Below are 23,105 nucleotides of genomic sequence, written 5' to 3' on the forward strand. Positions count from 1 at the left end.
AAGGTCTCTGTTGCTCCTGCTGGAGCCTTTAGGTAGGAAGTTGAACCCCAAAGGTCCCAACAATTTCTGTGTGCTCTCAATTCTTGTCCTTCAGCACAGAGCTCTCTGCTCTATGGCTCATGGGCAGGATAGGGAGAATCTCTCCTGATGCTGCCATGCTGCAGTTTTTCAGCAGCTTTGTGTAGACTTTGGGCAGAAGCACGGACATCCAGGGCAGGCAGGGCTGCTCCTCTGGGGCCAAGCCATCCTTGAGCAGTTGTCCTGAGAACATCAAAAACACCAGCCCCCAGTGAATGAAGAACTGAGCCCAGATCTACTGAGGCCGAAACCGCCTTGGGTGGCTGGCTCCAACATTTATTATCATTTATGTGTTAAGTTATAGTGGGTGGTTGCTCTCTGTGTAATAATTTTCCTACCTACAAATCCAGCTTGTCACTGTTGGTCAAGTCCATTGCAACCTATCAGGATTTCTCAAAAACTCTCCAAATTCATCTAAATGAAATTAGTTGGTCTCTTCAATCGATATTCTTACCTTTTACTTTGCTTTTAGCCAGGGACTAATTTAAGCAGCAACTTTGAAGACATTATGACTGTGAGAAGTGGTAATTGCTTTTGAGGATGGCACTGAAAAGGAAATAATGCATTACAGATTTGGACACTTACACTTCAGTCTAAATTAGGGGTAATCCTTGGAAGATCTTTCAGAAGTCCTTCAGGCTTCATAAAATCTAACTTCCAATCTTTCTATCTTCTCAAAATTTAACAAATCTCTATAACAACATAGTGGAAAATGCAAAATTGGTTAAGTAAGGATTTCATCTGAGAGTCACTATGCAATGACCATACTTAAGTGTTTGCAGTGACATAAAAACATATAAAGGAATAGAAAGGAATTAAGTAATTTTATAATTTCAGTTTCAGTTCCAATCTGAGAAGCAAGGGTATTAGGGGAAATACATCCTTATTACAAAGAACTTTTTCTCCAGATTGAAAAAATCTGCAACTGATACATTAATCTTCTCTGCATAAAATGAAGAGCAGAACAGTTTAATTCATTTTTCTTCAAAGTTTAACTTAGTTGTTGAGCATGAATTTTTGAAAGATGAGATTATTATTATTATAATGATTCATAAAATCATTACTTCCTCAGTTTTGTATAAATATGTTCACTTATTCCACAGAGAGCACATTCCATTTAGAAAAAAGCAGAACACAACTCAAGATAACAGAAGAGGGTTTAGCTTTAGAAAATACATTGTTGCTTAAATTCATCCTTGAAGTAAGCTGGCATAGCTCAAATATCAGAAATTAAAAATCTCTTCCATTGTATTTGACTTGTTCTTTCATTCTTACCAGGTGCAAGGAAGGAAATTTGGCAGCAGCCTGCACACACTCCCCCTACAGTGCTGAATTGTTGTAATTCACTTTTCAACTCTTTTTTCATGAAAGCATACATGAAAAAAATCAATGAGAAGCAATTCCTATTTATTACTCCCTTTGGTCATGACTAAGCTGTGAAGTAGCTCTGTCCTGCAGGGTCCTAATTCACCCATGCTGGGGACAGTGACACAGCTCACTCCATTCCCAAAAGCCCAAGCTACTTCCTTGGGATACCAGGGAAAGTTGGTGCGCATCCAGATACCACCCCAGCCTGGGGCAGGACAAAGCCAAGGTGTTTTGGTTGAGCCAGCACCTGGAAAAATGCTCCTGTCTCCCACAGTTCAGGTACCATCTCAGTGAGTAGTGATCTCCCACACAGAGTTCCACTGACTGTGGAGAGATCTGAATTGTGAGGTAGGATGTAATGCGAGGCAATAGCATTTAAGTATTCCAGCCTGGAGTGTATCAGCTTATTGAAGCATCTTCCAAACTCTGGGACACCTAGTGTTCATGCACAAGCACATGCTGCAGGTACACCCATATTTGATGAAGACTACTTTCCATGTAAGTAAAATAGATCAGATTTAGAGATCCTTTCACTGAGTCCTGCAATGGAGACCAGGAAATAATGTGGTAATACAGAATAAGAGTCAGACTTGGGTGTAAGCAGATAAAACAAAGTACAGAAACTCTCTGGGCAGACTCCAAAACTGGTCTGGAAAAGATTCTACTCAAAGATGGCTCTAAGTTTCTCATTCTCAAAACTCAGCCATGTAATTCTTTGAGTTTCTCACCTGAAGAAATAGCCAAGAGACTTGTATAAAGTTTTGCATTCCAATAAGCAGAAAAGCCAAAGGGATCCCCCAGGGGGATGATGAACAAGGAAGTGTGTAGCTGCTCAAAGACACAGAGGCAGGCTACATGAAAACAGAGATCCACATCCTCGCCTCAGCTCAGGCTAGCACTGAATAGATGGGTGTGCCCCTTCCCTTGCTCCTGTTTATCAGCATCCAGTCACTTGCTCAGTCCCATGGCTTCTCTATTGCCCTCAAAAATTTATGAATTTTTCATTCCACGGCATCAAACAAAAAGCTTCAAAGAACAATAGACACATGAGATTTTTTTCTTGGCAATTTTTAGGAATGAAAGGGTTGAAGAGAAAGACACAAAAGAAGCCAAACAATTCCGCAGTCCCAGACTCCACCCTCACCTCAAAGTGAAGCATGAACTCTCCACTCTGTCCCCAAAAGATCATGGGATTGTTGCTCCATAGCAGGATAGCACCTAATTCTGCAACAACTCGATTCACTGTGTTCACTCAAGGCATGTCCCTTTCTGGGCAACAGGGAGGACATATCATGTGTGCACACGAGATCGAGTGTGTGTATGTGTGCTTTCCAGTTAATCATTCAGCTTCTCTGGTGTGCTCTTTGGTCTTTCTAAAAGGACAACCAGCATAAGAATGACATTTTGCAATCAAATGTTGAATGCATTTTTTATTTAAACATTAAGATTTAATTACAAAAGCTTCTGGAACAACTAAAGGATGCCAAGGAGGAAAGAGCTGAAAACTCAGACTGCATTTTCTCATTCATTGTGAAAGCAAAACACATTGTCAGCAGCAAGGCGTTTTATAGAAAAGTTTCAGATGGACAGTACAAAGACCTTTCTGTCAATATTGTCACTGAAACACCTTGCTGTCATGAAGCACATCTTTTTTTTCTGATCACACTTTCTAGTGTTGGCTGATTGATTTTTGCAGTGGGAAACAAGTAATAATTATTGCAGAAATACTGTAATTCTTTTCTGTTAATCTCTGCTAATATAACACAGTCTTCTTGGAAAAGTGTCCAAACATAATTTACTTTACCCTGATAAAAATGTCTGCTGTTGTTGTTAGAAGTTTTATTTGCACAAATATGTTCCTAATCTATGTTAATTTCATGCAATATAATTCTTAATTTTTGGAATAAATACTGAGAATCATTAGAGAGAATTCTTTGGAAAGAAAAATCCAAACAAACTTTGTATTTTCATTTAAGGGCAAGATTCCATCATCTTTATTTACATAAGTAGCATCCTGCTCCCTGTGTTATTTCACTGCAAACTAGAGTCTCAAGCAGTGAAAATCATCATAGTCCCATTAGGATTTACTGCTTTGTATTAAACTTCCAGTGAAAACTGGGCTGAGCAGTTTTGTCTATGGAGTAATGCACTACCTGTAACTAGTAAAGGTGCTCAAACATAGCCCTACACTTAATAATTTGGCACATTTACAACTGGCGTTACTCAGTAACTTATCAGATGACAATAGTGGAGCTCTTCTGTAAAATATAGGTTAAGCCCATATTTGTATGACTGTACATCTGAAGTATAAAAACCACGATATGTAGTACACTTGAACAGTTAAAAAATATAACTTATTTTATTTGTAAACTATCAATGCAAGATACTCAGCAGCAAAGAAGCCATGTTCAATGTCTTCTGATCTTTTATAAAGATCCATTGCTGTAAGTAATATAATCGTCTCCAAAACATCTGAGGTTACATGTAGAAACAATCAAGGCAATATTATTTGTACATATTATTAAACATGCAAAAAACTTCCTGAAGAATATTGCCCAAACGTAGAAAGTCATCTGGATCTCAAATTTTCCTTGGTAGCATCTGCTTTGTAAGTATGGCTCACATGTGGCTCCAGAGTACTTCAGTTTATTTTGGAGAATTGGCACCTTTAATAACAGGCTCCCTATTCAAATATGTGGCCCAGTAAACTAAGTTAAAAGTTCCAAACAGCACTGGAAAAATTATCCGGGACATTTTGTCAATCTTACTGATGCTGTTGTAAGTCTTTTTGCTTTCAGCAGGCTTTTCTTCTGCAGGCTTCACTGGAGCAGATGTAGTGTTTGAGATGACAGCTGGGGCTGAGTCCTTTGGCATGTTTGGTGCAGGAGTCATCTTCCCGGTGCTGTAGGTATTAGTTGGTTTATTTCCCAGCAAGTTGCGCTCTTTTTTCTGCAGCGTAAAGAACAAAATGTTATACCACAAGATCAGAAAGTGGAAACGTTCTCAAGGGACTGACCCAAAAAGCTGAGCACCATAATCAAGCATGCCCATTAATGCCTGATGGCTATTCTGACTTCATCTACCAAACAGATGTTTTTGCCTTGATTTTGTAACCCTTACTCAAGTGTGACTTTCCCTGATGGGAGAATGCTGAGACTCACTGGCTGCACCCACATCCCACCTGGCCTGTGAATTAGCAGCTTCTTTCGTCAGTGAGATGTAGCCTGGCATCTGAAGAGGGTGCTGCCCCATGGACAGCTGACAAGATGTGAACCTCATTTCCCCAGCTGCTGCAAAGGGTGTGGGGAAGGGCTCATTGCCCCTGCCAGCTTGGCCTCTTTGTAGGCTCTTTTGGGATGCTTGTAGGTATGAGCTCTCTAGGAGATGATTTACCAAGAGTCAGTCCTATCCCAAAAGTTTCATTTCAGCATGAAACTCAAAAGTTTGCGTTTTCACAGAACCAGTCTTTGGTTCCTTTTTTTACTGTGGTGGGACCCTGACTCAATGTGTACATTGTTATTTATTTAGGAGAGCATACAGGGACCGCTCTGCAGAGACATGTTTCATGGTATATGTCCGCTATTATCAGAAGTCTGATCACTGAAATCCCATGTGTACTCAATGCCCAATGTGCTTCTGTAAGCAGTCCTCTTCATACAGCTGAGAGAGACAGGTAGTCTATCTCTGTGAAGGGAAGGCACCATAGTTCCTTGCAAATTTTTCTCTACAGGAGGGTGAAAGTATGTAATGAGGTAATTAAATACCTTTTTCACAAAGAAGCTGAAAATGGTCCGTTCAGTTATTTAAACTATACTGAATACCTGCTTTTAATTTTAGGTATTTAAAAAATGTAAGTTAAGCACCTTGATTTTTGCAGCTTCCTGGGCTTTTTTGCCATCCCATGCCCAACTCCTCTTGGTGAAATAGTTGACTGTTGCAAATTCAATCAATGCCGAAAATACAAAGGCATAGCAAACAGCTATAAACCAGTCCATTGCAGTAGCGTAGGCCACTTTTGGCAAAGAGTTACGGGCACTGATACTTAAGGTGGTCATGGTGAGGACTGTTGTTACTCCTGCAAAGAAAAAAAATAGTCAGAGATCAGTTTGCTAACACTTATGGGATCCTAAATGAGTTATGAGCAGGTCCCAGTTCAGCAGGAAATCTAAGAAGGCCACATGAAGTGTTTGCATAATATGGTTTGAAGGAATAAGAAAAAATGAAATCCTTCACCCTCAGATATTTTATTCTATGGAGTTCTGCTTAGTTTGAGCTGTAGTGTGTTTAAATAAGGACTTTTAGGGTAACACAAGCCCAGAGTTTATAACTGTCAGAATGAAGTGGGATTACTTATTTTGTTTTCTTATACAGAGGTTGCAGGTTTAAAATTGTGACTGTTACTGGTTTCCTTGACTGTAGCTCCTCCTTTCCCATATGAAAGTAAATGACAAACAGCCAATGCTTTCATCTGTGGGAAGATTTCCCCAAGATCAAAAAAATCAACTCTCAGTTACAGCTTTGTAAACCTAGAGTAAGTCAGTAAAGTGATGCTACTACGTATTCTCTCCCTATAACTTGCTGAGCTGATTTTTGAACAAAGCTGCCAACTGACTTCAGGAGGCTGGTACAGAAGAGTGACTCCTTTCAAATATCTGAGCAAAGTTTTACTTAATAAACTGTTCCCACTGCCCTTGTGTTTCATCTAGCAAAAATCTTGTATTTCATCAGCCTTCACTTGAGAAAGTGCTTATTTTCTGCAGCCTTCTAGGGATAAACCAAGTAATTTAATGACAGCCCAAAGGTTTTTTCCATAACAATTTCTTCATTAAATATACATTTTCTAAATGCAAAGTCATATTAATTTGTTGACTGGTAATAGAGACAATTGTCACTAATTAACCTCTACATGGTTTTCCCAGATAAGCATCTACAACAAAGATAAACAAAATATCTTGAAGTGATATCTGCTTCAAATGCTTAGCTAGGGTATACATTAAGTATGATAATCCGTATGTCTTTTTTTCTAAACCATCCAGCATCCACTGAAATGGAAAAAACCCAACACAAATCACACTAATCTGAGTCTTATATCTTCTGTTCTTAATTTTCACATAATTGATTGACTAGTTTCTGTCTTAACTTTACAAAAAATAGCATAGACAAGGCTTTTAAATTGATTTTGAGTTTAAACTGGAAGAGAATGAGAAAACATTTACAACATCTCAAGCAGAAATAAACAGTAGTGAACTGTGGTTTTATTACAGCAAATCACTTTCACAAGCCACAAAGATCCTATCTGTGTCCTAGGAGAAAGTGGGATACTCACCAAAGACAGTTCTAGCAGGGACAGATTCTCTGTTTAGCCAAAACGACACTTGCGATAAGATCACAGTCATTATGCAAGGAAGGTACGTTTGGATGACAAAATAACCAATTTTTCTTTTCAGATGAAAATGCGCTGTCATAATAGTATATTCACCTAGAAGAAGAAAAGTGTGCATTTGAGTAAAATAAGGAAGGCTTGCTGATTTAGGGACTGAACGAGGCCAGTTCCAACCCTCCATTTGAGGATATCACTCAGCTATTCTTAATTTCATTAAAAATGTCTGGATTTCTGCGTTGTGGAAAACCAAGACTTGAGACAGAAGTGCTACTGAATCCTCACAGTCTTCACATTCAGTCTCCAAAGCAAAAGACAATGACTGCTGTTCCTACCACACTGAAAAGCTGCAGTCCTCCTATGCACTGGAATGTTGTGATGTTCACAGGCTTAAAAATCTGGTTTGCTGGCACTACCTCAACACTGTCTGGTTTTGACTCAGTCCTACAAACTCTTGTAGCATAGTAACAATTAAGGCCCTTGACTCTCCGAAACCTGATTTAGCAGCAGGTTCAGCAATCTCATTAGCAAAAGTGTTATGGCCAAGCCATCAGTTTCCAAATATGAAAATGGGTCCAGAGACTCCTTCTACACCACATTTTAGGGATTGCCAGTCCCAGCATCTTCTGTGAGAACTGCCACTTTGCATATGGATCCTGGGATGTCTTATCAATCTTAGTACCCAAACCCTTCAGATTGCTGGTCCAGACATAAAAAGTCCCTCTAATGCATGCAGTGTTCCTAGAATTTTACACTTTAGCCCTACAAAAGATTGTCTGTTTCTGGATAGATATTGTGTCCTGTCTTGTTCATCTGTGCGATGAATATTGTACTGCCTGCATACAGAGTTCCCTAAAAGCTGCCACAGCAGTGCTAAATTCCATTTCTTTTTCATATGCCAAATTCACAGCATTGCCTTAATAGGCCTTTTATCGGCTCCTCTGAGTTTCAATAAAAGCCTAAATAAATGCACTCAAAAATCAACAGACCAGCTGTCACCTTCCCTAATGTTTCCGAAAAATGCAAACCTTAACCAGTTCTTTCAGATTGTTCCTGGAAAACCATATAGTTGCCACTGAGGGCTATTCCTGGTGGTAACTGCTCCCTGGTTCTTTCAGAGTATTTCTGGAAAACCATGTAGTTGTTACTGAAGGTTATTCATGATAGTAACTGCTCCCCAGATTCACACTCTTGTTAGCTAAAAGCATGCTACTATTTACCTAGGAATAATAACAGTAAAAACAAAATGTAAGAATAAAAAACAATTCATCCCTTCAAGCCCTTACAGTTCTTCACTGATATAAAAAGAAACTTAAAAGCATGCATCATTAAGTTGGGTACTGATGAATTACAGAAATGCCTGTTTTGAAATATATATTGTCCTTCAAGAACAACTATAGCTGTAATCTCTGTTGCAAGATTTGACTGTTAGTCTCTACAGAACATCCACAAAAGGAAAATATCCAACAGACTGATTCTGCCTTGAGTGAATAGCCTGAGTTGAGCTGTTGCCAGCATTACTAAGCTATTAGATTTGGCAGATTACTTCTACTGACAATATGGCTAATTAGCAGAGAACAGGTTTACAGTGAAAGGGTTTTTGCAGGTATAGCTGCACTCATACACTGTGCTACAAGAGCTCTGCTATTCTGCATCAAGTTTACAGACCTTGTTCACAATGAGGATTTTAGACAGAAAGTGAAATAACAAAGAAATACCGAGCTGACATCTTGCCTCAATCTTTATGTCTTTCTCTGGAGTCTGATTTTCTGGTGAAACGGTTCCCTGAAGAGTGATGTGGAAATGGACATGGAATGCTGTGAAACTGGGGAGGAAATCCCGCAAAGAAAAGCCTAATTCCCTTCCATTTAGTGTAATTTTGAACCAGGGAGGCTGAACATGCAATGGTCTCAGGAGGAAGCCCACTTGCTCTTTATTAAGGAGTATTTGCAGCAGGGTCTTCCTGCCTCAGTAATCTTAGGCAGAGAGACTGTTTCTCAGTTGCTACTGCACTGGGATGTGTTTGAGTCACAGTTTCCCCGCTCACTCACTACAGAGTGACAATGTACATTATTGATTTTGACAGTATGCTCTCAGAGCTGGAATAAAAAAATAATCCATACAGCTTCAGAAGAGCAACAGGACCCTCTTTTCTTCATTTTTAAAACACAGGAAATGAGTGCCTTCGTCTGATGGCCCTCCACAGCTGATTTTTACCTTACCCTTTTCTTTAACCTATCAAAACTCTTGTCTCCACTGAAATAATCACAGCACCTTGATTTTGTACTTGCTTTTCTCCCAGCTGATACATTCTTTGATTTCTCATGCTGTCCCTTTCAGAGATGTCTATACCAGGCATACATCCTCCAGTTGACTTAGGGCTTAAGAAAACCCCACAGCTTGATTTTTAATGCCCTGGGACCACTGCTTAAAGTAAAGCTAAAAGCTGCCTGAGTTGGCCTTTTGTTTATAGAACAAGATACTGGCTCTGTTGGAGCAGCAAAGCTCCCTTTTACTTCTGTGAGGCCACTGTTTATCCTCAGACCATAAGCTTTCTTGAGCAAGAGCTAATTTTTGTTATAGGTTTATGTAGCACTTAAAAGAGAATCCTGTTCCTGATGGGGTCCACTCATCACTGCAGAAAACAAATTATTGTCAGTAAACAAAAACAAATCTAGTACTAATGAAAAGCCCTAGAGCAGAAATGGCTGCACTTCATGTAGCTGTGCAACTGTGCTGCTGCTCTTAAGGGGTTTTTCATGCTTTAAAAGCTGCTACAGTGGTTTTTTTTTTTTGGGGGGGGGTTTTTTTGGGGGGGTTTTTTTTTTTTTTTGGTATATGGTTGATGGAGTTCTGGAGATCACGCTTACAGATTTTCCAGGATCTTACACACATTATTCCATTGCCATCATGCTGAGATTCAACTGAGTACTTTAAGGAGGCTAGACCAGCCCCCAGGCTTGTTTGTTTACTGGATATACCTGGACTCAGCTCCATCAATGGCTGTTCTGGCAAGATCCAGACATTTGGTACATTAGACACCTCCCTGACTATGCTGACATCCAGAATATTTCAGCCCATAAAAAATGCATGTTCCCTTTTACAGTGATACTAGAGAAATATTCATCTCAAGAAAAAAATCAGAATTATTTGGTTCAAAATGAAGAGCTGAATGATTCTTTTATTATTTCGGCTTTGGATATTACAGAGCTCAGGCTCCAGCTGGCAGTATACAAAAGAGTAGGTTTATGTTTTGTTTTGTGCCACTGCTGATCCTAAGTTAGCTATGAGAGATTCTGGGTATGGGGAACATAACTGGGCAACCATTAGTGGAAAGCAGCAAGATCCACTTGGACTCAAATCTCGTATCTGATTGTTTTCAGCACTTTTACCACCAGGACAGAACAGATGTTGGTTCTGTTAGAAGCAGAGTGAGTAGGAAAATGTCTTTCTTTCAGGTGAATAACATTTGGGGATGTTAGCACAAAGACACCCTCAAAAACCAAAAAAACAAACAGCCAAAAAAAATCCCAAAACAAACAGGTGGCACATGACACAGCTGTCTTCTGTGCCATGGCTAAAATGTTCCAAGTTTCAAGATTGGTTGGAAAATTAGGAATGCCAGGGTATTGTTTTCTGAGAAGCCAGCCAAACGGCAGCTTGCCTACAGATAAGCAGAATCCCAAGGAACCGGTACAGGTCTAGAATTTCCATTTAAAAAAGAAAAGTCTGCTGGAAAGAAGGGCATAAATGACCTATGACATACACAAACATTTTGTTTGTGCAACTGTAAGGGCTGTGTAGTTTGACTCGTGTCATAAAAGCCACAAAAATCCAAGCACTTGGATTATGCAATAGCTATTTGGTTTTTCTTTTTCACGTTCAACAATTCAGTAGAAGGAAGAAATGCCTTCGATAGCCATTCGTAAGTAATGCTGATTACTGGCCTCCTACGGGCTTGATGAACTCCAGAAAATCCATCGTTGACTGATGCTTTCCCTGTGCAAAATCGGATTTTTGTATTTTGCTAATCCCCGGTTACAATCTGTGTCCTGCTCTTTGTGATCCAGCCTGCAATCAGAATCCAGCCAGCCCAGATGTAACCCAGGACATTAATATAAAATCTTGACGTTGGAAACACAGCATTTATTATAAATCTTAAATACGTGAGGGAGGTATTTACTGTGCGGAAACTTTGGGATTTGTCTGGAGTGTTTCCTTGGGCTGAGGAGTACAAGGAGCTTTCACAGGCAAAGAGGCAAACTGGAAGTGGCCTGGAGCTGACAAGCTGGAGCACTCACTGCCTGGGCTGGATGGTTTTCTTGCTCTGAGGAGCAGGACGAGGCTGTAGGAGATGCTCCAGTACATCCTTTGGATCTTTTTCTTGGCATCAATGAAGGCGAGAGGGGAGCTGCCATTCATTGCAGAAAACAACGCGGCTATGATGGTGAACTGGTAAGGAAGAGAGTGTCTTTTCTCTTTAATGGGATATAGTGTACTCATTCTTTTTCTGCAAAAGTGACCACTCTGTTTATATGTTTCTCTTGACTTTATCAATCTTCGCTTTAGCATCAGCTTTGTGTCTACTGAAATGGGCAGGGGAGGGGGTGAATGTCTATAGGATGGATTTGGGCAGTCAAATTTAGTGGCTGCCCAAGGCAAGTCTTCCCTCACTTTGTGTCCTTCCTAGAGCACAAGTGGCAAGGTCAGATGTCTCTTCTTTATTTGCCAGTTGGAGCACAAATTTTTATGCATCTTTATATTTCGGTCCAACTAACTCTGTGTGCAAGTGTATGTGTATGTACCTGTTTTCATGTCACCTAAATTTCCTGGAGGTAGTAAAAGGTTCCTAATTTAATCTATACTTTGTCCTCTACCACTCATCATTTTTCACCAGGGACACGGTATATCTGTTGGGCTTTGCCTGCAGGAATTGCTCCCAGGCATGTTGCCACAGGCTGCCCCTTTCCCCAACCCAAGCCCCCAGCAACCACCAGCAGTGGAAATCCCCCTTTTCTTCATGGCAGGCTATTTAATTTCCACTTCTTCCCCCTCCCTTCGCTGGATGCCACTAATGCTCTCCAGCCGACTGCATTGTGTAACCTGGTGAAGCCCCGGTCCCACTGAAGGCACGTGATCCCTTGTCCCGGCCTCGACCCCCCCGGGAGTCCCCCCCCACCAAAGCACACCCAGGGCTGCCCTTGCGTGGGAGCCTTAAGAAGCAGGGGGGCACGGCTCACGTGGATGCCCGGCCGGGGATTAAAGCTTCTTTGCCTCCCTAATGCTGCCACATCTGGCGCCTCCGCTTCCAGCCCGAGAGGGAATGGGGATCCTCGGGGTTTGCACCTCCTCTCCTGCCACGTGGTCCCCCGGACACGCCGCAGAGCCGTGCCATGGCACAGTCCCCCCGCCCCCCCATTCCCTCCCCCCCACGCGGTTCCATCAAGCAATCGTTTTAAAGCGATGATTGAAACGGATCAAATGCGTGGGTGGTGTTTGCCTCCCAGGGTGGTTCCTCCCACGGGGAAATAAGCCAGCAACAGCGCTGGCAGCCACAGCGAGGGCGATCGCCAAGAAACTGCGTGAGGGTTCTCAGGCACTCCTGTAAGTACCAGGAGCCTGGCTGTATCTTCAGCAATGTACCTAGGAGCCAGCATTTAACCCTCCCAGTGTTTAAATGCCTCTGCAAAGTGGCCATGAACCTGCACAGGTTCTCACTAGCACTCCACATCCCACAGGTGCTTCCCTAGCCTTACTGCAAAGTAACCAGAGCCTCTGGTTACTCTGAATCTCCCCTCCTGCTCCAGCCATTAGCAACCGGGGGATGGAAATATTCCCCCTACCTGTACTGGTACTGATGTTTTCCGTGCCCACGGTTTGTCCCATCAGGTGGTACTGGTTAAGTCGTGATCCATCTTCGGCCACCACCACAGACGTTGTGGTGCTGTTAGTCCACACATAGATCACTTCAGAATTGGGGTAAGCATCTGCCAGCAAGGGAGGGAAAAAAGACAGTAAGGAGTAAAAACCACTGTGTAATATTTCAGTGGATCCTTAAATGATAATGACAGGGAAAGAGAAGAATGGAGGAGTGAGAGTGAATGGAGAAAAACAAATAAAGATGATATAATCATGGTTCCATATGCCCAGCTCAAAAAATATTAGGTTGGAGCCTTCTAATATAAGAGACGTGTGGGATGGTTTGTGAAAGGCTTGAACAGTAGAGGTATAAATATAATCCATCACAACCACTCAATTTGGGAAAGAGCAGCTCAGACCTATACTCACCTCACTACTGGCTCCTAAACCCCAGCAAGCTGCAAAAGGTATTTTGCTGAAGTTCACCCATTCAGACACCTTGAATGCCCGGACAACAGGGACCCTCCGTGTCTTGTCCTGTCTCCAGGACAGAATTCTAAGTGATGCCCTGTGCAAGTGCAGGGTCTGGTGTGTATGCACTGACTGGAGTACGTACGTGTGGGTGAGGGCATAGGTCTTGCATGTGGGTAAAGGAAGCTGGAATGTGCCTGCCTGTGCCTGCGATGCTGAGGAGCAGACACAGAATGCAGGGGAGAGAATGCATGGAGAGCAAGAATGGGGCAGGGAGCTGTGAGGAGAGGGTAGGTGTTTGTGCATAGCAGAATGGGTGGTGATGTGAAAACACCTGCATAGCTGCAGGTGTGTATGTGGTTTCTCTCGTGTTCATTTAGAAGTCGTAGGAATTAAATGTAGTCGCAGTGCTGCCAGCTCGTTCCTTCCTCTATAATGCTGCTGTAACTTTTAATGCTCCAACACCCAGCGTGATCATAGTATTATAAGGGAATCTCAGTTTTTCTTTTACAGACTGTCAATGCTAGGTTTAGATTTTAAGCCTTCTCTGCAGATGGCCTCAAAAACCCCAGGAGACAACTCTTTATTTAATTATATTTCATTTAATATAAGTAGCGCTCACACTTTTTAGAACTCCTCTAGCATTGGAAGTTTTCAGGTCACATTCCTGCAAGCATGTTACAGTAGGCTAGAGTACACTGTACTTTAATCTCTGGAAATCAGGCAAGGCTTACTCTCCAAATGGAAGGTGAAAAGCAGGTAGACTTGGAAGTGGTCCGATAATTATTATTATTAATATCTCATCTACTGCACTTTTGAACTTGGAAGATGGGAGTGCAGAATATTTCTTTCTGGAAAAAAAAACTTGACATCCAAGGAGACAACACATGGTGGCTTTCCAGATCAGGACTTAAGAGTCAAGGACAAGAGGCTAGGTTGAAGGACTCACTCCATCAGACTGCATGTTTTGTTTGCAAGTGAGCTGTATTGCAAAGGTGCAGCTCCATGGAGGACTTAGAAAAAATTCATGGGCATTGGGTCATAGGCAGGGGGTCAACATGAGCTTCTGAGGCACTGCAAGAAAGATGGTAAGGTGATCCCTGGATCCATAAAACAAGGAATGTCCAGCAGAAAATGGGAAGCAATCCCAGTTCAGGCTAAGAGCACGTGTGTAGCACAATGAACTTCACTTGAATGCTCGACCAGGAAGCAGGGCAGAAAGCAGCACCTTCTTTGCACTGTTATTAATGTTACTGTGTCGGATGTGGGAGGCAGGGCACTAGGCTCAATACACCTTTGCTCCGACTGTTTATGGCTTTTCATAGAAATAATGAAGACAGAGAAGGGGAGAGAGGTCAAAAGAAGGTTATAAGTACCTCCAGGGACTGGAAAATAAGTCATGATTTGAAACTTAAGCAGCTCAGCTTATTTGGCTCACTGACAAAAAGCTGAGATGTAGCTCAAGCTCTGAGTGTAGATACTTGCATACAGAAATCTGAAACCAGGGTGAATCTCTTGAACTACTCACAAAAGGTGCCTGAAAGATGGTTCCAGGCAGATTCAGATGAAGAGCAGGGCAGAATTTCCTAACTGGGCGGGAGATGGGTAATTATACAGTGGATAACCTCCTGAGAAAAAAAAAAATAATTACGAACTACTGCCACTAGGAAGACACTGATAATTTGAAATAATTTTTTGTCACTTATCTGACAGTTGCTGCTGTATCCGGGGCTGGAGCTGATCCTGGGTTTGGAAGTTGAGAATCTACAAATTTTTCATCCTTTGTTAGCCATGCAGGACTGCCCACATGCCTTCCTTATGCTTGTATTTGTAGCTCTGCAGTAAAATTACTGTAATTATATGTCATGATCTGCTTTGAAAGGCTAAGAAGGAATGTCTTCCCTATTTCAAAATATTTGCATCACAAAAATTTTCACCTTCCCTTTAGAGCTGAGATACTTTACTATCTCTGAGATGATACAATTTCACAATTAAGTAATTTCAAAGCCGAATCTGGACAAGACAAGTGGGAGGAGATGGGTCCATTTAAAAAAAATAATTCAGAAAGCTCTCCTTTTTTTAAATGGTATATGGTATATGTTGTTCATGGGCTGATTACCCCCAGGGAATGTGGGGTATGGTTAGGTAGATTTGGGATTGTCAGAAAATTCGATTTTTACCTATGTTACTTCCTATGCAAAAAAAATTCCTAACAACAACACTGGACTTCTTTTTTTTTTTTTTTTTCTTTTTCTGGGATGATCTAGATGTATTCCAACTCGGCACTTCCCTGTCTCTGCAATGATCCCAACAACCAGGATAATTGGGTTTTTCCTTGTTTTCTGATAATGATATACATTAATTCATCCTGACTAGATGCTTCCCAATGCGAGTGCTGTAACCAAATTCAGTGAAATTACAATCACACAGGAATTTAAGCCTGTAAGGTTTAACAAGAATTCTGATGCTTTGGTTCTCTCCTCTGCCTGGCCTGCAGGGCAGGGGAGTCCAAAAATAATTCAACACCCCTGCTGTGAATTGCAGCCTTTACTGGGTGCTAAAACACATGCAGTGGAACAGAGCTGGGGGCTCCTACACTGCAGGAGTCCAGCAGCTCCTCTTGCAAAGTACCAGCAACTCAGAGAGAGGCCACAAGGTGCCAAAACTCAAGATCCCACAGGTATGCCTAGGCATTACTTCATGAGGCTGTTTCCTTTTGAAACCATGACAGGGAAGGGGGGTGCCAATCCCAGGCCAGTTGGTGAGAAGAGAGAGCATTCAGGCAGACAAGAGCACAGCATGAGGCCAATCCCTTCCTGGGAGGAAGACTTGTCTGTATGTCCTTCCTCACAGGACCTATTGTGAGGCTACAAGACAGAGACCTGTGTCACTGCTAGGCCAGGAATAGAGTGTCCATGGGAGAAGGGAGAATCGCTCACCTAGAAAAGACCCTTGTGCGAGGGCAGGACGGTTATAGCCAGGCCTTTAAGACACAAGAAGATAACAAATGTGTGCCTGTGGAGCCCAACCCAAATCAATGCAACCTGCAGTGATTTTACCTCCTCAGGAGAAGTCTGTCACATTAGGAATAGCGTGAATATACCCCAATCTAGATATATTCTACTGTGATGGATCACATATATTCCATGATCCTCAGCTGTCTTCTATGCAAATATAATAAAACATGCTTTGTGTTTTATGAAGCTCTAATACAAGATTTCTGACTTTGTGCCTCCTTTCCTTACTACATACCACGTTCTGACAGGAAAAAGCCACCCCAGGCTCCTTGGTGTGGCAGCTGACCATCTCTTTTCTGGTCATCTAGATAAACCTCCAGAGGGGTAAGCCTGTGTACTTTTAGCAGGTAGCTGTCTTCCTACTGCAAACCTTAAGCCATATCTTCAGAGAAGCCTCAAACTCCAGGTATCCCACACCTGACCACCAGAAGCTCCAGCTCTGCAGCTGATAACCCCTGCATGGTTATCAGGCATGGTCATAATCAGGCAGGGTCATATTGAAAGCTGAAACTGTGGGTACAGTAGAGAATGATGTTACTTTGCTATCAGGGTAGAAGTATTAATGGAGACACGGTATTATTCACTGTCATACCAAATTTTGTAAAAACACTCTTCCACTTAAGCAAAGCTTCAAAGAGGTTGCCTACTAGCCTTGCTTGCTGGAGCACTGACAAACTTCAGGTCTTGCTGTTTAGAGATATGAGAAAGGTGTACCAACAAAAGGACATATGGAAATATATCATCTCCTTTACATTACACACAGGGTGGGGATGTCTCCAGGAGGGTGACAGGAAAATGTAGTTGCAGTTCTGGAATAGCTAGCTGAGAAAATTATGCTGGTAGTTTTGCAAAAGCAAACTCAACTTCAAAGCCACTGCAAATGCAAGTGAGTCTGCTTGGTGTTTATTCCACTTTAGGCAAGTGCGTATCTTCTGGATTTCTGAATCCAAATAATTAATCTTGTGTTCTTTGCAATCATTTTGTTATCTTGTTAGAGAAAGGAGGAAGTCTCATTAAAGTATCCTTTCTCTTCTATGCTCACTTCTTTGAAAAAGGAAAAAAATACTGGTTGAAGTTCAGATGAACAGCTAAAATTACAAAGAAGTATAATGTTATTAAATGTGAGAAAATGACAACAGACATTTATTTCTACTGGACAGTTGATTAATGGCTGCAGGCTTATCACCTACCAGAATGATGAAAGAAATAATATCTTCTCTTCTATATTTATTGACAAGCAGATCTGTTTTTCTACATTCTAGCATCCAACATACACCACACAATACAAAAACAGTAAAGGTGTCCCTTGCTCTTCTCCCACACTCCCTGCTCCTGTATGGCCGGCAAGGAAAGCCAGACATGGTATTTCTTATGCCAGTGAACAGTGGGCAGGGGAGAGACCACAACCAGAGAGGAATTACATTAAGAAAAAGTCTAGCAAAGCACAGCAGTAAGTGGGTAACACCTGGAGGATCCCAGACATTTGCCTTGGCATAGAGGATAGCCGTGTTTTCACTTGCAAATGACACACTGTGAGCAGTGCAGAATCCTCCCTTCCATTCAAAAAGCAGCTCACAAGCAGGGAGTTTTTTCCTGCCACTGCCCCCACCACAGGGCAGTGATGGCTTCTGACAGACACTCTCCTTCTTGCTTTTCTCTCTCCTCCATATTTGAAAGAAACTCCGGGGTGGGGGGGGAAGTGATGGGGGGAAAGAGTATTTCTTGGCACTTTCAGTCAAATAAACCTAAATGTGGATGGATGAACCCAAACCTCAAGTCTATGGGACCCAGACACATTTCTAGGACTGACTTTTTTAAGCTGCAATCCCTGAGAAAAAAAAAAATCACCACTAATATCTGCCAATAAGTTTTCATTCCTGCATTAAAGGGCATAAAATAATTGAGAAACAAAGAATCCCTCTCCAAAACACCCCCTAAACCCTTTGACAGACCTCACAGGAAGCATAAAGCAGTGCCTGCATAGTTAAGTTAAAGCAGCCTGTGCAGCATGTTTGGGTGCCCACCCAGCATGCCTGAGGTACGTTCCACAGTTAAACAGACCATTTATCCACAAGGCATGGCTGGAGCTTTCAGAATTGTGCTAGTTGGATGAATTAACTTAAAGAGATATTGTAGAAAGATGACTTCTGGCTTGTTTTCTATTTTATTCATTCCAATTGTGCAGTTACATTCTAAGCCTATATTATCATGCCACAAGGATTGTCAGACTGCCTAATCTTGGGAGTATTGCTAATCCCTACCAAAGCATGTTGATTGGGGAAGATGTGCATAAATTTTCAGCTTTTTTAGAAACTCTAATTACAATCTGAATACACATACAAATATCTATCTTATCTAACCATTAATGTATTTGACTCACTTAGAGGCTGTTATATAACTCACTAGTGATCCAGATTTACAGCTCTCAGACTCCTGCAGGCTACAAAAAAGCGCTGCTTCTAAGCCTTCATGTACCAGCTTGAATTCTAAGAGTCAGGCTGGATTTCTTGGGGTTTGTGCACAAATACTTTGTAACCCATTACAAAGCGTCTGTCAACAGTTGTGTCTATGTGACTAAGGCCAGATTTGAGCTCCGTAATTGGAATTTCCCATTAAAATTACTTTATAAGAATGACTCGATGTACAAATGAGATCATTCCATAGGAAGAACAAATGGAAAACAAATCTAGTAAAAACGTACTTTTAAAAATAACAATAACAAGACATGGTACTAATATGCATGGTCTAGGTCTTGGGGGAAATAGCTTTTTATAAAAATAAATTTTTAATGGAAAATAGGAATACAAATACTAAGAGAAATGTATTCACATATTAAATGATTAAGAGCCTAAAATAAAGACTTTGCCATAGTGTGATGAATTCTGATGTTCTTGAGAGAATTTCAGGGTTATGGCAATTACTTTAGGGACCTGAAATCATTAAAATTGAGACTGATCATTTAAGCTGGCATGAGTTTACAGCCTACAGATAAACAGCATGCATGAGTTTGAATACATCACAGAGAAGTAGTGTAATGTGTACAAATACACGGGAGTACAAATTCATGTAACACAGAGTCACAGGTCAGCAGGGACTGGTGGATATCTCTGGTGATCATATGGTCCCACACTCTGCTCAAGCAGGGACACCAAAAGCATTTTTTCCAGCAACATGTCCAGTCAGGTTTTTAATATCTCCACGATTTTCAAATCTCTGTGGCCAGCTGTCAATCCCTCTTGACAACCTGTTCCAGAGTTCAGCCCCTCCCACAGTAAAAGCATGTTTTCTTCTGTTTAGATGAAATGTAAGGTTTTTTAATGACCACTGGTCCTTATTCTTATTCTGCCAGTGGGCACTACTGAGCAGCACCCAGTTCCCTCTTCTTCATCACTCATTCCCCAATCCCTGCAATTTATAGAGATGCATTAGGACCCTCTGAGACTTCCCTTCTCTGTACTGAACAGTCCAAGATCTCAGTCTCCCCTCACAGCAAAGATGCCCCAGCCCTTCAATGATTGTTGTGGCCCTGCACAGGATTCTCTCCACAAAGTCTCTATTCTTCTTGCACTGGGAAACTCATATTGGCCATGCACTCAGAATGATTTCAGATGTGAGTAAAAATTAAATGCCCAGAAGGAAACATTTTTGGAATTACATAGTATCATTGTCTGTGACAATAGAGGACAACCAAGGAGGAAATTAGACATGAAAACTGATGAAACTCATGAGCATATTCATGAAAAATTATAGGGCACCACTGGCTGTAAAACAGGCAGTAGGAAGTCCAGTCATACTGAAATGTTCATTTCTGTCCGTCCTGAAATTAAAAAAAAAATAAAATTCGGTAATATAAGTAGTAGTCTATATGTTTTCCTGATACATATATTTGATCTTCTTGTCACATTCTGCAGGGAATAGTATAGGATGTTCTGAAAAATGTGCCAGAAAGGTCTCAAGAGACTTCATTACTAAGCAACACTAATATACTCTACTGATCATTGCTAAAAAAATAAAGCTCTAAGTTAGATCAAAATTATTCTCTTTCAGAATATGATTTACAAGTCACCTCAGGAAAAGGTGGGAATAGAAATTTGGCTTGGAAAAGAAATGGAAGCACAGACTATACCCAAAAGGTGGTGAAACATACAGAACTGAAGATGTCTGTCAAATTCATTTTGAGACACAGTTTTGCAAAAGCCATTTTCTTTGGCTTTTCAAAGAGAGAATCAGGTGGAAGGTCCTGTGTAACTTTAGAAGTTCCAGTTAATGGGAAAAAAGAATAAAAACAACCGGATTTTGAGGTCAAAAATATAAAGCAAAGGAAAAAACCCAAACTGAAAGCAACAGTGATTTTGGAGGTTGTATTCACAATTAGTATAGGAAAATCTGCTGACTTCTTTAATACAATAACTTGACTGTTTTCAAGCTGGTACAATAAATCACAGTCATACTGATGATGGATGTAACACAAATACTAATAAATAGTGTTGTCCTAAGAATTCAGTCAGGCATAGCACCTTCACAGGAGGTGAATGGTATGGTAGCCTTTAAGAAGAGCCCAGAGCTCAGAGCTGTGCAGAGTAACACAGAATGTCTCCCAAGAATGATCACGATCACCAGAGACAGCAGCTTGCTCTTGCCCCATCATGCTCACCCATTCCATGGGGGAGCAATAAGAGGGATGCATCTATTTCCCAAGCACTGGGATTGCAACTGGGAGTGACTACTTGCCAGGAAATCTGACACATAGGAAGCAAAAACCAGACATGGTGCACTGAACTGAGCTGTGTCTCTCGGGATTGCAGGTTCTCAAGGCTCTACTCAGAAAAGGAGGAAAAAAAAAAATAAAAGAAAACATTTTTCTGTGGTGCAGCCTGGAGCATGCCAAACAGCAAGCAGATGTGTAGGTGTAGACAACTTATCTCTGCCACTCATGGTGTGGGGCACCTGCCACATATTGACTGAAAGAGGTGTCTAAACAGGGTGTGCTGTGGGGATGTTACACATCCAGTGCTCCAAGGCCCCAGCAGCACCAGGTCATCCCCCCGGCATTCCTACTTCCATCTGAGAGCTGATGTTAGGGAGCGTCATGCCTTCCTTCTTTTGCCTCTTCCTGTTTCCTCCTCTCACTGCAGTCTGTAGTTTTAACACAACCTCTTTCTTTATTTTCAGGTTTGGTGGCAGCTGTCTCAATCTAGAACTAACCTGAGAAATTATTTTACATCACATTTAATGGTGGCTACACAACTGCTTTTCATATGGAACTTGTCAAAATCTGGTGTGCCAGCCTCTGATCCTTTTCTTTTTTCCTTTTATGGCTGGCATAAATATCCACTGTAAGAGAACCAGAGAAACAGAACAGTAGGATGTGCTAGGATGATATTTTAAATGCTATATGTCCTAGGAACATTTCTGACTTTACATTGGTCTTTCTAGGCCATGCATGTGGTAATTCCGTACCAGACAGCCAATTTGAATGCTGTACTAACACTTAATGAACTTTGAATTTACAATATTAGGCACTTATATTAGCTGCTTCATTAGGAAAAGCAGCATGGCTATGAGGATGGTGTTAAGACATTTAATTTACTTTTTGCATGGCAAACAAAACTGTCCTCCAAAGTGTGGCAGATACCATTACACTTTGCATAGTACCTTTAAAAAGATTAAGCACTTTTGCTTAATCTCAATTGCAGTGGTCCCCTCCTTTTGCAAGGTGCCACTTAATATCAGCAAAGCTAACATGACCTGCTCTGCAGGACTGTCAGTGGAGTTTCTTCTGAAAAATGCAGAGTGGATTTTAGAAAATACTCCAATTGATCTTGTTGAGGAGGGTGCCTTCACAAACATGGTATTTTTGGTCACACGTAACATCACAGAATGAAACTGTAACCTCACTGTAATCTACAGATATTCTTCTCACCCACTTAAGTGGCATAAGGGACTCAACCATCATAGCGTATCTGCTGAGTTTACCATTCAAAACACCCTCAGTTATAAATCTGTATGGCCTGAAACCAGCTGAGAGTGATTGGAACAACTTGCACGGCTAAATATATACCTCTGTTTCTGAATCCTATCCCTTAATGAAGACATTTACAAATCTCAGAAGGACTGCTACATTAATAACACTGTGTGAATGTGTAATCAATAGGTATGCAGAGAGAGCAGGCTGAAATATTATTATTCAAACACTTTAATACTGCCTTGAAATTGCAATGACAAAAACTTATTCCCTACACCAAAGCTGCAGTCATCTAAACCTCTGAAGATGGATTACAGACCTCTGCTCTGGGGCACAGTGCAGCCCTGTATTTCAGAGAAGGGGCTAAAATCTCCTGAGGCTGTCAGTTCAAAGTGCCCAGCCTCAGTGATGGATACAAGGAGCCTCTCTGAGGCGAGCTGTTGCTGACCAGGGGCACTGCCATTCCACCTGCTCCCTGCTAGAGTACTCAGGCACACATCCTCTCTTTGGGAGCTGTCCCCTCCCAGTCCCTCTGAAGACCCAGATCCAAAGAGGCTCACAATCTCATTTTCTCTGTGCATAAATAAAACATTTCCTTATTTACAGCCATCAGCTGACCTATTTTAGGAGGAGATTAACCTGAGCCTAAAAATATCTACTTCTCTCCCCTTAGATGGTGAGAGCAATCAGCTCAGCTGTATATATTTACCCTACAAAAATATAAATTTAGGAGAGAGGAATCCCAGCTTCACTGGCATAGTTAGCTCTGGGATGTTTTTAGCAAAATGGCTGGCTCTTAGCGCAAGCTGGCTGTGACGAGACTTTCAGTGGCAATGCTGGCGAAGGGGGGAAAACCAGAAGGCTTATCAGGCTTTCCTTCTTCGCAGTTCTCTTTCCTTCTCATTTCTTTGTGGGGGACAACATGAAACAACTGTTTCCTTTGAAGAAGCTTGCTGGGCTGGGACTG

The 23,105-nt window shown here is 41.5% G+C and overlaps 1 protein-coding gene across 1 annotated transcript in view; it reads right to left on the reverse strand.

The window, feature by feature from the left end:
- Positions 1-3,891: 3,891 nt before the first annotated feature.
- The window catches only part of GABRA5 (gamma-aminobutyric acid type A receptor subunit alpha5), a 53,778-nt gene continuing 34,564 nt past the window's right edge, over positions 3,892-23,105 (reverse strand). Inside the window, exons 6-9 of the mRNA XM_030235082.2 lie at positions 12,670-12,813; positions 6,773-6,925; positions 5,310-5,521; positions 3,892-4,395 (exon numbers count right to left, since the gene is read on the reverse strand). Of these exons, the coding sequence (XP_030090942.1) occupies positions 4,093-4,395; positions 5,310-5,521; positions 6,773-6,925; positions 12,670-12,813 (812 nt within the window). The 3' untranslated portion in view covers positions 3,892-4,092. The remainder of the gene's footprint in view (positions 4,396-5,309; positions 5,522-6,772; positions 6,926-12,669; positions 12,814-23,105) is intronic.

The sequence above is a fragment of the Serinus canaria genome, chromosome 1 (assembly GCF_022539315.1).
Source record: "Serinus canaria isolate serCan28SL12 chromosome 1, serCan2020, whole genome shotgun sequence".
Classification (NCBI taxonomy): domain Eukaryota; kingdom Metazoa; phylum Chordata; class Aves; order Passeriformes; family Fringillidae; genus Serinus; species Serinus canaria.